The 16,841-nt window shown below is 30.6% G+C and overlaps 1 protein-coding gene across 1 annotated transcript; it reads left to right on the top strand.

Moving 5' to 3' along the window:
* The first annotated feature begins 689 nt into the window (after positions 1–689).
* LOC136989833 (uncharacterized) lies at positions 690–2,207 on the top strand. The gene has a single exon (XM_067288116.1). The coding sequence runs from the start codon at positions 690–692 to the stop codon at positions 2,205–2,207; it is 1,518 nt and encodes a 505-aa protein (XP_067144217.1).
* The last annotated feature ends 14,634 nt before the right edge of the window (positions 2,208–16,841 follow it).

The following is a 16,841-nucleotide window of genomic DNA, read 5'->3' as shown; positions in this document are numbered from 1 at the left end:
GATCGATATCCAAAACGTCAATGTACTTTTAGATAGGACATAGGAGTTTCAAAAATTTATTTTTCTAGACGATACGTAACAAACATCTACAGCAAAGGTAAATAAAATTGATATAGCTTTGATATCTGTAAAGATAACTAAAAGCACTACTCTTTCTCAACTGAAAACAAAAGTATTACATTTTATCTTCAATACAAAATACTACTTATAAAAGTTGATAAATATTTTAAAAATTATACGTACTCTTTGAGGCTTCACTCGGAAAATGATATACTGTACTCGTATTAAATAAAGGTAGCATGCTCATATAAAAATGTATATACGGAAAAGAATATGTAGTTATAATAAATCCGACCAATTTTACATCGAAATTTACTCTGAATACATTTTATAACCTGAGAAGGATTCAGCAGTTCTCGTGTGATACTCGAACAGATAGAAACAGAGACGTAAATTCCAAAGTAACATATATCCTTCCTAGGACTATCCTGAATATAGATAAAAATTTCATAGAAATTGGTTCATCCATTACGTGATATTCGGACAAACGTACAGGCAAACGTGAATTATATATTAATATAGACTTATATACAGATTATATGAATTATCCGTAAATACTTCGGAAAGTTATAGCATATTATATTTTTATATAACGTATTCACCATTAACAAATTACTAATTTTCTAAGAATGTATTCAAAAATTCATGAATGGGGAATACAACATAAAATTGACTTCAATCCAAATAAAACAAAGTGCGTTGTTTTCAACAAGCCCGGCCATCCGAACTTATACCTTCGTACACCTACCATTCGTATGAATTGCCACTCCATCAAAGTCGAAAAATCTATTAAGTACCTTGGAGTCTGGATGGATCATCGCCTTGGTTGGGACGATCACATTAAATATATCACAAACAGGACCAACCTAATCTTTCAGGCTTTCTCTCAGATTGCCCGCAGGAAGTGGGGTCTAAACTCCGAAGCTATGGGCGTCATCTATGATTACACCTATATGCCCATCATTACTTATGCCTGCGGCAGCTGGGGATGGGCTGCCAAGAAGGTCCATTCTCACAGGAAATTGATCTCTTCGCAGCGCAAAGGCCTCATCCTCATTTCAAAAGCCTACAGAACTACTCCCAATACTAGTCTTCAGGTGATTACCAAGAGACCACCCATCACTGATATCATCAACAATAGGTACCAGCTTTGGAACCTCAAGATGGGGCAAGACATACACACCACCAGCCTCACTATCCCTGCTGCCAGGTATGAGGGCATGTGCACTACTGCTGATCTCCCTGCTCCTTACATCAACGACTATATTATCACTGACTCTCCCATGGACTCTGACCTAAACATCTACACTGATGGCTCTGGAATCAACGGCAATACTGGATGTGCCTTTGTTGTTTATGGTAACAATTCCGAAATTTTTCATCAGGGCTTTAAGCTTGACAGTCTTTGCTCGGTCTTTCAGGCCGAGCTGAAAGCAATCCACTTAGCTATAATCTGGATTGAAGAGTATTACAACAACCTGAAGATTACCATCTACACTGACTGCCAGTCAGCTATCTCTCTCATCAACAGCGACAAACCTCATCCCATAACCATTGCCATCAAAAAAGCCGTCCTCCACTCTAGCAACCGATACTACATCAGCTGGACCCAAGGACATCAGGGTACCATCGGCAACGAGCGAGCTGACCAGCTTGCTAAGCAGGCCGCGAATGACAACTCACTCCAACCCATTTACAGTAAACTCAGTCTGTCTACGATTAAAAACCTACTCCATAAAGACCTGATTAACTGCTGGCAAAGCTCCTGGAGCCAAAACCATAGCAATTCTACATTCAACTTTATTCCTGACATCACTACGTACCTCAACCAGAAGATTACCATTGACCCTGACTCTATCCAACTCATCACTGGACACGGTAAATTCTCTAGTTATCTCCACAGATTCACGGGCAAACACTCCCCTCTCTGTGCCATCTGCAGGGAGGTTGATGGTCCAGACCACTACTTGTACAGATGTGTGTGTCTTGAGCGGGATAGGCTAGCCATCGAGATCACTGCCAAAGATATGAACATTCCATGGCCCTGTCCACACCACGAACTTATTAACAATAAGGATCTCTATCCTCTTCTTCAAAAACTCGCTCACAACTATTCGAGGATTGCAACCAACACCACAAGGGATTGACTGACTGTCTTTCTAGTTGTGCTCAACCCGTATGTATACCGTACCTTTGCACTTGTATCATATTGTATATACTATTGTATTATACCTGTTTTTTATATCTTATCTTTACTTTTATTTTTGTAACCATTCTGTATTTGCTATTTTATTACTGTATATTTTTGTAATCATCTCATTATATTCTGTAACCATTTAGCTTTATCCTGTAATCACTGTTCACCTATGTGAACATTGCTTATTGTATTTGTACTGTCTCCTGTAATCAATTATACTTTATCCACCACGTGTTATATCACATTTCTGTTCCACTCCCGGCAATGCTTTGCGGTACCGGGCATGTACTATTTTGTACCTAATAAAAGATATTGAAAAAAAGTATCAGTTTTAAGTGATTCGACTTTTGATCTAAAACAACAGATTTTTTACAAATTTGGATTGAATTGAATTGGTAGGATGAAGCAACACGACTGATGAGCGATCTGCCAAAGGGACTGCCATTAGAGAGAACTTTCTACGGAAAACTGGCCCTTATTTAAGTGTTAGACAAATAAAGAAAACTCGGAAAACACGTTACTAACCCGTAGGTCGTGGATTCGCACCAGTAGCCATTGTGGACTTTTCACCAATTTTCTTGTATAAGAGTATTTTAAAATCGAAATTTAAATCATTCTATTATAAATTTGATATATTGGAATAATTTCTTCCCCAACAAATTATTTCTTAGAAATTTAACAAGAAGAAATTAAGCTATTTTCTATAAAAACTTGCGTTTATATTTTCTAAAACTAAATTTTATTTTATAGATTTTTTATAGTTTAAAGCATCAAAATTATAAATTTTAATTAAATAAAGATTTTATTTTATAAAAATTTTAAGAATTATTTTAGTGGTATATAGCTGGCAATTTATTATTAGTTTCATTACAAATTTAAAATGTCAAAATATATATTTAAGAAAATTAAATTCCATTTATTTTACATGAACTTCAAATTTATTTTGACCAAGTAAATTATATCCAACAAGCTTCACTTATTATTTTATTTTTATACTTTCTGCCCTGTGGGCACTAAAAGAGTCTTTTTATCAAGCCCACTATGGGTTCGGGCAGACCCACAATAGGGATAACCAGAGCTTGATGTATTCGAAACATATCACTTCAAAAAATTCCTGGGGTTTTTTGATCCATCTGGATTCGTTCTCGAGTCGTCCAAGACTTTAACACTTGAATAGGAGCTACTTTCTGCAGAACGTCCCTGCCGGAGAGCATTCTTCCTGGCAGGTCACTCTCGGATTGGTTACCATTAATTCAATCTAATCCTTTATGACTCCTGTGCCTGAAAAGTCTATTGAAGCGATAAGTAGGCTTTCCATTTTCCACAAATGCTTTATTTCGTGGCCGAGTTGGGTATTTACTAATGCTTTCAGTGTATTTTGTATGCTGTGATTGTTTGGCACGTTATTAATATTTTTATTATTAATCTACTTTATTCTCTTATAAAATTTATATAACTATATTCATTTTTAATTAAACGCTTTTAACTTGCTTTGTGTCCTCAAATCTTGCAACTCAAATTTCATCCATTTATAATGAAGATAGAAAGCTGAAACGTTGAGATCGTATCTAAGTTCCATGACAATGCATTTTAATGATGTTTTAGAGGATGGTCTCATGCTCACCATCCTCCTCACCCAAAACCCGATAAACGTAATCGATTGTAGAATTTTTACACAGACAAACATTAATTATGATGTGTGCGCGTGTGTGTAATAGATTGTAATAATGTGTATGATGAGGGTGGAAACACCCCAAACTCGAAAAGCATGGCCAATAAAAGCGTTTTTTTTTCTTTTAATTGTTTTAAAACATATTAAAAGTTTATTTTATTATAGATTAAATATAAAGGTTTATGTTAAACAAAGTGTTAAATTGATCTAATATAAGACCTTACTTAAGAGAATTTTCACAAATACTTTAGAAGATAAAAGATATCCTTCATCTAAATCTATAGGCATATATAAATTTTCAAAATTCCTTCGAGAATATTTTTTATCTTTAAAGGATGATGCTTTATAAAATACGTTTTACAATTTAAGTTTCCGTAATATTCATTATTCAGTTCTTAAGCGTAGATTCTCGAGACAGTTATATAAATCACTTACTTATGAAAAATTCATGTCATAAGGGCAAAGAGTGTGATTTTAAATAGAATTTTAACTTATTTAAACTGTTACTATATAAAAATTATAGATATAATTTTTTTAAATTTAATTTATTCTATTTAATTAAAAAAAAGTAAAAAATAGCATATTTATTAGCATTTATTTTATGTGTAAATGAATGATTTTTTTCATTTTAATTAATTTTTAGAGTATGAAAATAATATTAAATTATAATTATATACTTATATAATAAAATATTTAGAATATAATAATTATTTTCATTCAAATATAGCCGCACATCAGTTTCCGAGTAAATAAAACCACTGCACACGTATTTGGTCGCGGGTTCAAACCTCAAACGGACTAGCTGCGTGGAGTTTTCCAGGTTTCTTCACTTATCTAATACCTAAATAGGGCCAATTCCTTTATAGAAAGTCCTCCCTGGAGATATCCCCTTGGCAGATTGTCCTTGTTTTGCAATGCCTTATTCATAATTCAATCGAATTTAGAATTTAGCCTTACGAACAGGTTTGGTTCAGGTCTCATATTTACCAGACCTCAAAAGCATTTTATGGAATTTCTTATATATTAAGAGATAAAACGTTTCTTTTAAAATCAAATTTTATTATTTAAAAATATAATTTTAACACTTTTTTAAAATCATTGGTGGCCTGAAAAAGGCAAGTGGTCCAGGCCTTTCGAGAGAGGTCCGCTTTAAAATCCCGTACAAGGCTTATTTATTCGAAAAAAAGAATATTTAAAATGCTGCTTTTTAATAAACTTAATAAAATGAATTATGAAGTTATTTTCTTTTAAAATTCTTAATTTGACATTATGTTATTTAATTCTTTAATTATGACAACGATAGTAATTGCAGAATAAGAAAATCTATTAATGTTTTAAGACATTAATAAATAATTTCTAATAAACATTTTAAAAATATATAATATTATTATATTTTCATAACTTAATAATAGCTACCTACCAGAAAAGGCTATACTTTCAGGAAGGTTAAACAAAAACATGCATACAAAATAATGTCCACCTCTCAACAACGGCCGTCAGTGGCCGTTGTTCAGAGGTTTGCATAAGAATAATAGTGTATAAGAAAGAGATTCAGAGATGTATAAAGAAATTATTTTCAAAACATTGCATTGAAAATCTTTGCATCGTAAAGTTTCACGTGAAACAAATGTTCACATTATGACAAATTTTTGTCATTCAATAAAAATTCCAAAAGATAAATTGATCGATTAGTTTGCTATTCTGAAAATTTCTTTCAATTTGTCATACTTGTCAAAAGAAAAGACATTATTTACAACAGAAACTAATATAATCCAGTGTTGGTGCCATTATTAATTGTTCATTAGAGTAATGATGTCGTCATGTTGAACTCACCGTGGATTAACCGTTAAATCATATTGTGTATATTTATCATAATTATATTTGAATTCTGTGATGCTGGAGAATAATTATAATAATAATTAACAATTTATCTGCATTGATTTTTAAAGTGATGACATTCAATTAGGAATATTTAACCAGTTGCGAGACATATCAATGTTCGGCATCCTTATTAAATTTATATGAAGTATTAACTAAAGTGCGTGTTTATTTTGTAAATTTACATTTATTTAAATGACACAAATCATATTTCATAAACGGATCTATCATTGTTTTCGAAGTCTAAAGTTATCTAATCCGAAAATGTAGGAATGTAAGATTAATGGGATAAGAAACACATGAGCGATCTTGTAGGGGTTGCCTCCCTGGAGGACTTTTTATGGTAAATTGGCCTCTATTTAGGCATTATACACGTGAAGATTCCTGAAAACTCTGTATCCAGTTCCTTGGTAAGATGTGAACTCGCAGCCAACTACTAGTGTTTAGTGGTTTTATCCATTTGGATAAAACCACTAAACACTAGTATTTGGCTGAGAGTTCGCATCTTACCATGGGACTGGATACAGCATTTTATCACCTAAATGAGGATCAGTTTTCCATGGAAAGTCTTCCGAAAAGCATTCCCCCTTAGCAAATCGTCCAAGCGCTGTGTTGCCTTATTCCATCATTTCAATGCAATTCAGGATATATCGGGTCCCGTCCTTCACCAGGACCGTCGAGAGCTTGTATGGGGCATAGGAGTAGAACGTACTCTTTTTGCCATGTTTTTTGAATAAATGAATGTGTGGAAGTGTCTCTTTATTAATAAAACACAGTCTAAAAGTTAATTTTTGTTACTGAAAATGACGTTAATTAATGACGTTAATGGTCAGAACCACTTCGGGCCCTTAAATTTTTTCCGGGCCGGGAAAAAAATCTTAGCTTCCCCAGTCGATAGCCCTATCTTTCACCACCAGACGCCCCCCTTGTAGGCCTGGTCGAACCAACGATGAGTATGAAAAAGGCCCTCCCAGTGCCCTCAGGGCGGAAAGAGAAAAAATAAATAAAAAAAAGCAAAAATATAGTGATGGATGGGAGAGAAATTCTTATTTCTTTTCCTGGTATTGCGTATTTTTTCATTCTTTTCAACGTTTGTCAAACGTTGGAAAAGAAATTTCAAGAATAGAAAAATAAATATATTTCTTTAAAGTTTAACACCCTTTCTTACGATGGAAAGTAACCTGAAAATATACAATAAATATTCTAAATTCTTTAATAAAAGTTTTCTTGAAAGCTTCCAAATTATTTAAAGTAAAAGATAATGTTTCCTAATGTCTTGTAGATAATATAATTACGTATGTTATTTAAATATTTTTGTACGAAATAAATAATAAAAAAACACAATAAATTATTGTAAAAATAACAATTTATTAATAATTTAAAAATAATAAAATTTAAAAATATAAAAATGCATAGTAAATTGTTATTTTTATAATAATTTATTATGCGTATTTATATTTAAAAAAATTTTTTTTCTAAATGCGCGGTCTTTCCCGGATATGCCCACCAGTGAAATAAGAATTTACCAGTTCAAGATAGTTTGTATTTATAGTAACTGAATATCAATATTAGATAACAGCAAATGTTACTTGTTTAAGTATTAAAGAGCTACTAAACTTTTTATTTCCAGGAAATAAACTAATAATAAGATGTATTTATGTCGAAATATCCATTTATTTATATGCATACATTTAAAATTCATTAAATATATTGTTTTATTAGAACTTAAAGTTTCATTTTACAGCATATTTAATTGACTTTAACCAAGCAACTACATGGAAAAATCTATAGATACGTGCTGTAAAATAGCACTAAGCGCCCATTATCATGATTAAAAACAGAAATTAAGTCATTTTAAAAGGCTTAAAAATATATTTATTTTGTTATAAAAATAATTTGAGTTGAAGTAAATGGTGTCTGTTCAACATTGTCGTGTAGATAAGTAGCAACGATTTTATTACCATATTTTAAGAAATTTTTTTATTTAAAAAATTAAATTTATTTCATATAAATTATTGATGTTTCTTGTGTATTTTTATACGGAAATTCTCAATGTGAGATAATAGCAAACTTTTATCAAATTTAAGACAGCGTTTGAACATAAACTTAATTAAATGTTACATATGTTCATTACTCAACTTATAAATTGAATTACAAAAGAAGAAAAAAAAATCTTCTAATAATTTCTGGAATATTTAAATTTGTGTTAAATAAATAATAAATGCAAGTTTTAGAAGTATATCAAAATTACTACGCGTTACTTGTACAAATGAAATTGCACATAATGTACCGGTACATATCTTTTAAAATTGTTGATCAGCAGTTTTATAAGTATTAATAACATATTATATAACTTCCATATATTTCCGAAACGCATTTATAGTAGGTCTGTCGAAAGCTTGGTCGTGCTAAAAGCAAGTTTCAGAAGTATATCGGACGTACAGTGGGCCTCTTAATGGGCCCCTTTTGCTTTTTTTAACAAATAAAACATGTAATTTTTCTTTATTAATAAATACCAGTTTTTCACTATTAAGAATAATTCACTATTAAAAATAAAATCTATAACATTAATTTATTAGGATACGAACCATTACGTGACCCTAAGTTTTCTCTGGTCAGGGAAAAAATTCCCGTTTCTGCTTCTCGATAACTGATTAAAATTAGGAAGTCGAAAGTAGAAGGGCAGAATTGGTTATTTGTACATATAAAAATTGCTGTTTAGGAAGTAATAACAGCGTTTTCAATCCGAGTCTTTAAACATTTAACAAATAATATCAAATGTTTTTAGTCTTCGCTCATTATTTTCTGTTTTTCTACACATAGTAAAGGATGTCCATAAACTGCGTAACGTAGACGTGGATGGCTGGGTAATACAGGTAATCGTTACGATGAGTTACAAGAAGTTGTTATAAATAATTCAAGAAAAATTTGTCATCTCTTCTAACAAGCTTTTTCTTAACTACAAATTAGTAATTTAATTATATATATTTTTATTATTATGTTGTATTTTTATATAAAATGAATATTGTTAATAAAAAGCATATACTTCCATTTACAGTAAAACCTGTCCAAAACGAAACTGAATAAAACGGAACTTGTCTAAACAGAAAATTTCTTTCAAAAATAGCGATTTTCTGTTTAAAAAACTGTTTAAAACAGAAACCTGTCAAACCGGGAAAAAATACTGTGCAATTCCAGTTTACACAGGTTTTACTGTATTGCTTTAAAAATCCTTTAATTCTAATGATCCATCATAAAATTTACTGTAAAATTAAATTTCAAAAGATGATTAAAAGCTAATTATTCAGTATAAAAATACTGTATATAAAACGTTTAAACAGTTAGCCTCAGTGCAATCGAATCTCCAATAACGGCCACCTCCAAATAGCAGTCATTTTTCACAAACTTTTTTTTGAACAAACATAGAAAATAATCTGCGAACAATGACTATTTCTTCTTTTAATCAAAAATGGCCGATGATATTTGCACAGTAAAAAAGCACGAAGAAACTGTTTCTTCTGAAACTGAATCTCTAGAAAATTTTTATTTTGATACGCCATCTGCTATTTCTCAATTATTTCATAACTAAAATCACGAAGAAATTATATTACGTTCTATTATTTATTATGAAATTATATACTTCACATTTATTCTATTAAAATGATAAACAATGTAATCAAAATTTCAGTTAAGTAAGCCGATCTTATAAACAAAATATTTGCCATTAACAAGCATTAGACAGCTTTATAACTTCAAAAATTATATTTGAAGATTATTAATGTCTATACTATATATATATATATATATCTTATAAAATTATAATATTAAGGTTTATTCATTAAATACTTGTAAATATGATTCTAATAAATGAACCATATTTATTTTACTTTTTATAATAATTGATGTAAGGCTTACACTTTCTGGCAAAAATAAAAGACTATTTATGTTAATATTTACCTAAATATGGGCCTATCTATAGTACAAAGTGTATTCACATAAGCATAAATTATGCAAACATAAATACTGTACATGTATAAAACTTCAGACTCTACAGCAGCAGAGTCATTTGGTTTAGGCCTCACATTTATAGAATGCTCAAAGCTTTTGTTATAAATTAATCATAAAAAAATATCCTTGATTTTTTGTCAAATTTTATTATTTCAAAAATATACAATTTTCCTTTTATTTTTTTAATGTAGTGGAGTCCTCAAAAAATAAATACCCTATGGATTTCTAGATACCTGAAGTTCTGTAAACATTGGCCGCTATAATTAAAGGTAAGTTTTGATTAAAACTAAATTAATGTTTACTGTTTCAATTATATAAATTTTCATAATCTATAATCAGAGAAATGGAAATGTATTATACTAATTACTTGAATAAACATATTCTGCTACAATTCAGTATTTCAAAAATATAAAAGTGTTTACGTTAAATATTAATTCTATTCGTTTATTCTAATTTTTCTTTACATTTCTCTTGTAATTTAATGCGTATTTATCTTCATAATTAGTTCCATTTCTCTTTTATTATATTATCTATAATTTATTTGAAGTGAGTAAACCAATTTATTCGCATGATTCCAGGATATTTTACTTTGTGATCTAATTTAGTGGCCGTATCCAGTTTCTTTTGTGATGAGACTACAAAATTTCAATATGAATTTTGGTAATAAACTGAAACATTGAGATCACACGCGATGCAATTAATCACGAAATGCAAAACATCCATTTAACAATTATGAATTATAAATTCAAAGTTTGCAGATAATTATTATTTTGATAGTTCGAAACATTGTTTAAATATAAAATGATTGATTTTATATAGTATCAATACATATATTTATGCAATATACAGATATAGAACTAAATAGATTAGGTAATGGATTATTTTTATCTGAGTTAGGCAAAATGTCCATTGCATAATCTAGGTTTGATTTGAAGAAATATGGCAATGCAACACATGGGCAATCTGAAAAGAGAGGGTCTGTAGAAAAGTCATACAAAGTCCTTCCTTCCAGTAAGGACTTTGTATGTCTTTTCTACGGTATGTCTTCCTTCTGGAAGGAAGGACTTTGTATGAGAAACTGGCTCCTATTTAGGTGACACGTGAAAACTCAGAAAATTCCTCGTCGCCAACCGTTGGTGAGACACGAACTTGCGACCATGGTCAGTATGCATGGTCAGTCATTCACTCGGTCACTGGTGGGCCCATTGCATAATTTAACATAATGAATAACAGATATTCAGATTAGGTATAAGATCTCTCCCTTATTATAAAATTTTATTTTTCAAATCCGTTAAAACTATCAGCGTTTGGTTTCACCAAAAGATAAAGAATTGTTAAATTTTTTTTCCTCTTTTCATTTTTTTTTTTTTTCTTCTTCCTTTTTGAAGAATCAACAAGAGCCAGCACATACTTGGGCACGTTAAAGCTTTTTGTACCTGCCAGTAATTTTCCAACAAGATAGTGCACTACTATATTGAGGGTTAAGTGTAGAAATTTATTAATAAAATTTTATAATAAAGGAAAGGCTGTATGCCCGCCCTGTATAAATATTTGAATAATAAGAAAAATTTTATGTTTCAAAGAAATAGTTCTAAGTGCACTGTACACAGTGGTAGTCTTATGTTGTTGGAGGCTGTAGATAAACATGGATGTGCGAGGATCTTTTTATATTTTATCTTATGTGTCATGAAACTTGATATTGTAAAGGTCTAGAATCTTAGCTATATCGATAAGCATACATTTGTGCGTGCCTGGAGCTTCATAATAGAGTTACAAACTAGGAACACAGCGCATTAACCGTACTATAAAGTATCTTCTAAGATACTAAATGATCAGCATTTACCGTGCAGACCACTTAATATCAGCTTAGAAAATTGCTCACAGGCTAATAAACACATTCATTTTGCATTAACCCGTGTTTATTTGCATCGATAATTTATAATACTTTACGTCAAGTAAATGTTATGAGACAATCTTTAATTTCGTAACATCGTTACGATGTAATTTTTACTGAAAATATTTCTGATATTACAATAACTAGATAATAGGGAACTTTTTAACTAAGAAAAAAGAGTTTCAGTTAATTTAAATCTTAAAAATTATAAGATCATAACTGTAATGTTTAGGCTATTTTTATCACCAGATTTTAAATCAATGTTTGAGTAGTTAAAGAAACTTTATCAAAAATTTTCTAAACAAAAAATAAAAATATGCACAATTAAATTATTTTACAACAGAATTACGCAAACATTTTAGTCTCACCCATTTAAATTATTTCAATATTAGTGCCTCCACCACTAACTCATATGAACAAAACAGTATTCACTGTCGGTAGGAATATAACGACAGAAATGAGAAACATTTCTACAATAAACAGTAAAATCTGAAAAAAATAAATGTTAAAAAAGTAACGAAAACCAGGAAAACTTCTCGTGGCAGCCCTCGAGACAAGTGTTCAATAGTTCCATCTACTCGACTACTGGTTACTAGATTTAAATGTGACAAATGCACTTATACATATGTATAACAATATATAAGAATTTACTCTTCATTCGTAGTGCTAGTGCCTGCATCCACAATGGGACAGGAGGTAAATGTAGATTTGCACATTCTAATTTGGGGGCTCGTAATATCGATTCTATTTACGCAACTGATCAGTTAACGGAATACTACTGGAATTATAACACGTTACGGAATTTATTCACATTGTGAAAAAGGAATTAGATGAAATAGCAAATTATATATTTGCTAATTTACCAGATTCGTTTTTTACAAAACAAATGCCTTGCAAATGCATTGAACTATTTATGAATTCATGCAGTTGAATAAAGACTTCGACATTTTTTATTTCATCATCAAACTACACTATTCAACTATTTACATATGTTTGTCGTACCTTTGTAACAATAGATATAACAGAATTTCAATTGAATTTGTTACGCAGGGAAGAATGCACAATGAACTATTGTGCGGCCAACTTATTTATACGGACTGACGTAACTATCTTGGAACAGCACATTTAAATCGAAGGGGTGTTCAATAACCATCTTTGTGTGAATCCAATACAAATATACCGCTTCGAAAGTTAATTTAAATGAAAAATAGTGAAAAGAAAGAAAAAAATTATATTTTTAAAATATTTGATATTCTGATTTGCTAATTAAAACAATTTAAAGAAAAGATAGAAAACAGGGCTTCTCAGAGAGCTCGAGTAACTTACCTTTCTGAAGCATTAAGTTTACCCCATCCACCAAGTTCATTATATTTAATTTGAATTCAACAAAAAGTTACCATGTCATAAAACGTTATAAAAATTGCTATAAAAAGTAATTAAGTAATGTTATTTTTATACTTTTCAACCACCCATTCCATCCATGTACGCTCCGTAACGCCCATAACCCCGTTGCAATACTCGTCTCTAAAATTTACGTATATCCTCGATCCTCCCTTAGTTGTACTAAGAAATAGTACACAGCACTCGGTGCCGAACATTATATATTTTATTAATTATACTTCTAACCCACAAAGCAGTGACGAGCAGTACGGTTCGCTATATAACACTTCAGAAACAAAAATGAATTGTCCTGCTATTCGAGGGTTGAGACTTTAGCATTACTTAGCATTTTTGTAAACACTCCCACCTCCATGTCACACATCGTAACAATTACCTGATACCCATAACCATATCTGCGTTGTATAATTTATAGACAATTCTATCTCATTTTAAGAAACCAACTCCAAGTTTAATATACAATAAATAATTTGTAGCAAATATTTTTCAGATATATACGCTAAAGTTAGAGCACAGACTATAGCCCTCTGTAATAAGACTTGGATAGAAAAGTTTGATTTATTTTACTCCGAATCAAGAATATTTATTTTATTTAAGCTTTCATAAACTTCATAATAAGTTACTGAAAAACAAGAATGGCCGCTATATCATACAAATTGACAAATATTCTTAAAATTCTGTAATTTATTTTATAAAATTTAAATGTAAAAATATTATATACTGTATCAGTTTAGTTCTGATAAATATAACTTTTCTTAAACAATAATGTTCAGTACACACTTACAGGTAGAAATAAGCCTGCTTTAAAGTCTGACTGATTCGAAGTAGACTCGATCAGTATATATGAGGAAGAGAAAATTTTGATTCTTGAGAGATCTGAAAGAGTCAGGCCCACTAGTGTCTTCAATTTGAAAAACACTGATTTAGAGAATTGATACAAATAAATTTTATACTCCAAAATAATACTGCTCTATTAATATTTTATATTTTTCTCAAGCGTTCATCAGTGGCCAGTGGGTAAAAGCACCGAACACTAGTAGTTGGTGGAGGGTTCGATCCTGGCCGACGAACCGCGAAAAGTTTCGCATGTTTTCTTTACACGTCTAAACCTAAACAGGGGTAGAATATTCTCCTGGGAGGCACATCTATTTTTGTTGATCTTCCAAGTGTTGCATTGCTTTATAAAATCACTGAACACTGACAGTTAGTTGATCGCAGGTGCGCATCTCATCAAAGGCTGGCCGCAGAGTTTTGCAGGTTTTCTCACGTATCTAACACTTAAATGGAGATCAGTTTAGCATAGAAAGCCGGGAGACATCTCCTTGGCAGATCGTCCATGAATTGCTTGCCTTATTTCATAGATCCAATCTCTTACTATCCTACAACTTCAGAATAATGGTGTTTGAACCGGTTACATATTGACTCCCTACAACCCATTACAGTTTTGGTCAAATCCGATGGGTATGCAAAAAAGGCTCTCTTGCCAACAGGCAAAAGAAGTTAAAAATGAAAAATAAATCTCATGATTATTAAAAAGAATAAAATATTGCTTTTATATGATTTAAATAATTATTTTAAGAATTAAATCAACAGAAGAACAAGAGCAGTCACTGTGAAAAAAAATTAAGCATTGAGGACTTAATATTAAATTATGAAAATCATTATGAAAATTTTTATATCGTTAAAAGTCATTATTCAAATTCTTTTATATCATTAAAAGTAACATTTCTAAAACTGTAATATAATAAAATTATTTTTAATGATGAAAGACTCGAATAATGACTTAAATTTTATATTGAACGATGTATGAACACTGTGAAAAAATAAAAATATTAATTAAAAATGTGATCATATTGTCAGATACAAGCATAAATATTCTAGTATTAATTATTTTGTCATTTTTAATGTTGATGTTAAGAACTTTAATATATTCATTCGGATGCGATGTTTATACTAAAAATTCTTTCACAGTTTAAGGAGTACAGGAAAAAAACACCAAAAGTCACAGCCGAGTGTAGATTTCTTCAATATTTTCAGTCAAAACTTGTCATGTGACAGTCGATCTCTATTTTCAGAAACTGTCAAGTTGTAGTTTTTACAAGAAAAGAGAAGAACGCTTTTATAATGGAGCTGCCATTTCGTGTTCTGTGCGACATAACTTACGCATTTTTAGTTTAGCATATTGAAATTTTTTCACGATATAGATTAAATTAATTTAATTAAATAGTATTAACAATTTTAAAATTACAGTCAGACATGTGAGGAAAGGATTGGAGTTGGATATAAGGGTTATCCACTTGGCCACTGATGGCTCTTTTCTTCGCCTCTCTAACACCTAAATAGGGTAAATAACTAAGTTTTCCATAAAAAGTTTTATAAGGAAGCATCTGTCCTTGGTAGGTGTCCCATATGTGACGTTGACTTATCCAATCACTCCAACCACCCCGTTTTTATTTGCAAAATATTTCAACAATTAACATAAAAACTCGTTTCTGAAATAAGCTGAAATTTGGACTTATTATAAATATGATTTTTATTATTGTTACTGTTATTGTTTACATGGAAACATCATTATTTTTCCATAAAAAAGTATTTATTATATAAAAATGTAATGGCATTTAGAGATTCGAGGATCGTAAGTGACATCTTACATTTCAGAACATGTTGATATATAGTAGAAACGACTTTTACAATTGCAAATTTAATTAAAAAGTCGAAAAATCTTCCAAAACAATTCAAATTTAATACTCACTTAAGCTAAATACTTTAGATTGCAAAATTATTCACGCTGTCAACTAATTTACTATCTTCGACTAGAATCTTACTAAAAACAAATATACTTAAAGAGTGTGAAAGTCATTGAGTAGTCGAAACTTGCTTAGAGTCTTAATTAGTCGACTCATGACATAACCGATGGCGTAACTAGAACCGGTATTAGGGAAGGAGTCCGAGTTAAAACATGCAAACCTACAATAATCCTTGTAGAACTGTAAATGTAGCCACTATTGCTGTGGGGAATAAAGAGTAAATTCTGTATTGTATATACATGTGTATAAATACATTTGTCACATTCAATTCTTCTTCCTGTAATTAAATGAAAGAAAAAAATCAAGTATTTTTATCAGAATTTGTACACCCTTTACATAGCCATAAATAACAGATACAGTAGTTAAGAAATATTCTGTTAAAATTTTGATTTAAAGTTTTCTTGTGGCACCGGTATATATGATGCACACAGTGGTTCTCATATTTGCCAATAACGAGAAAAATCTATGGTTATGACAACATATAGATAAGATATCCTGATCCGAATATGATTCGGATCAGGATGTTCACGGAAAATTACGGAGATTCAGATTCAAATTGGACCTTCATAGCAATAGGAAGTTACTTCATCAGTTAGATCCAGCTTGCAAATATTTTAAATATTTAGCTATATGCAATTATCATCATAATTAGAGTGATGATGCAGTTTTATTTTTTACACTTTAACCACTTCAGATCGATGTTTTCAACTGTAAAAGTTTATTGTTAAACCGTTTCAAACGATTTATCTCTAACAATAATCTATTTTCTTACGCCTACCAATTATTGAGTGAATGAATTGAATCGATGATATAAGGAAATGCAAACATTGACGATCTATCAAGGAAAAAGCGCCTTCAAGAAGGACTTTTATAAGTAACTGGCCCCATATTTACGTATTACAGAATTGAAGAATACCCGGAAAACTC

The sequence above is a fragment of the Centruroides vittatus genome, unplaced genomic scaffold, assembly GCF_030686945.1.
Source record: "Centruroides vittatus isolate TY-2023 unplaced genomic scaffold, ASM3068694v2 scaffold_769, whole genome shotgun sequence".
Classification (NCBI taxonomy): Eukaryota; Metazoa; Arthropoda; class Arachnida; order Scorpiones; family Buthidae; genus Centruroides; species Centruroides vittatus.
Note: the sequence above shows the minus strand (reverse complement) of the source record. Positions and strands in the feature narration are given on the sequence as shown.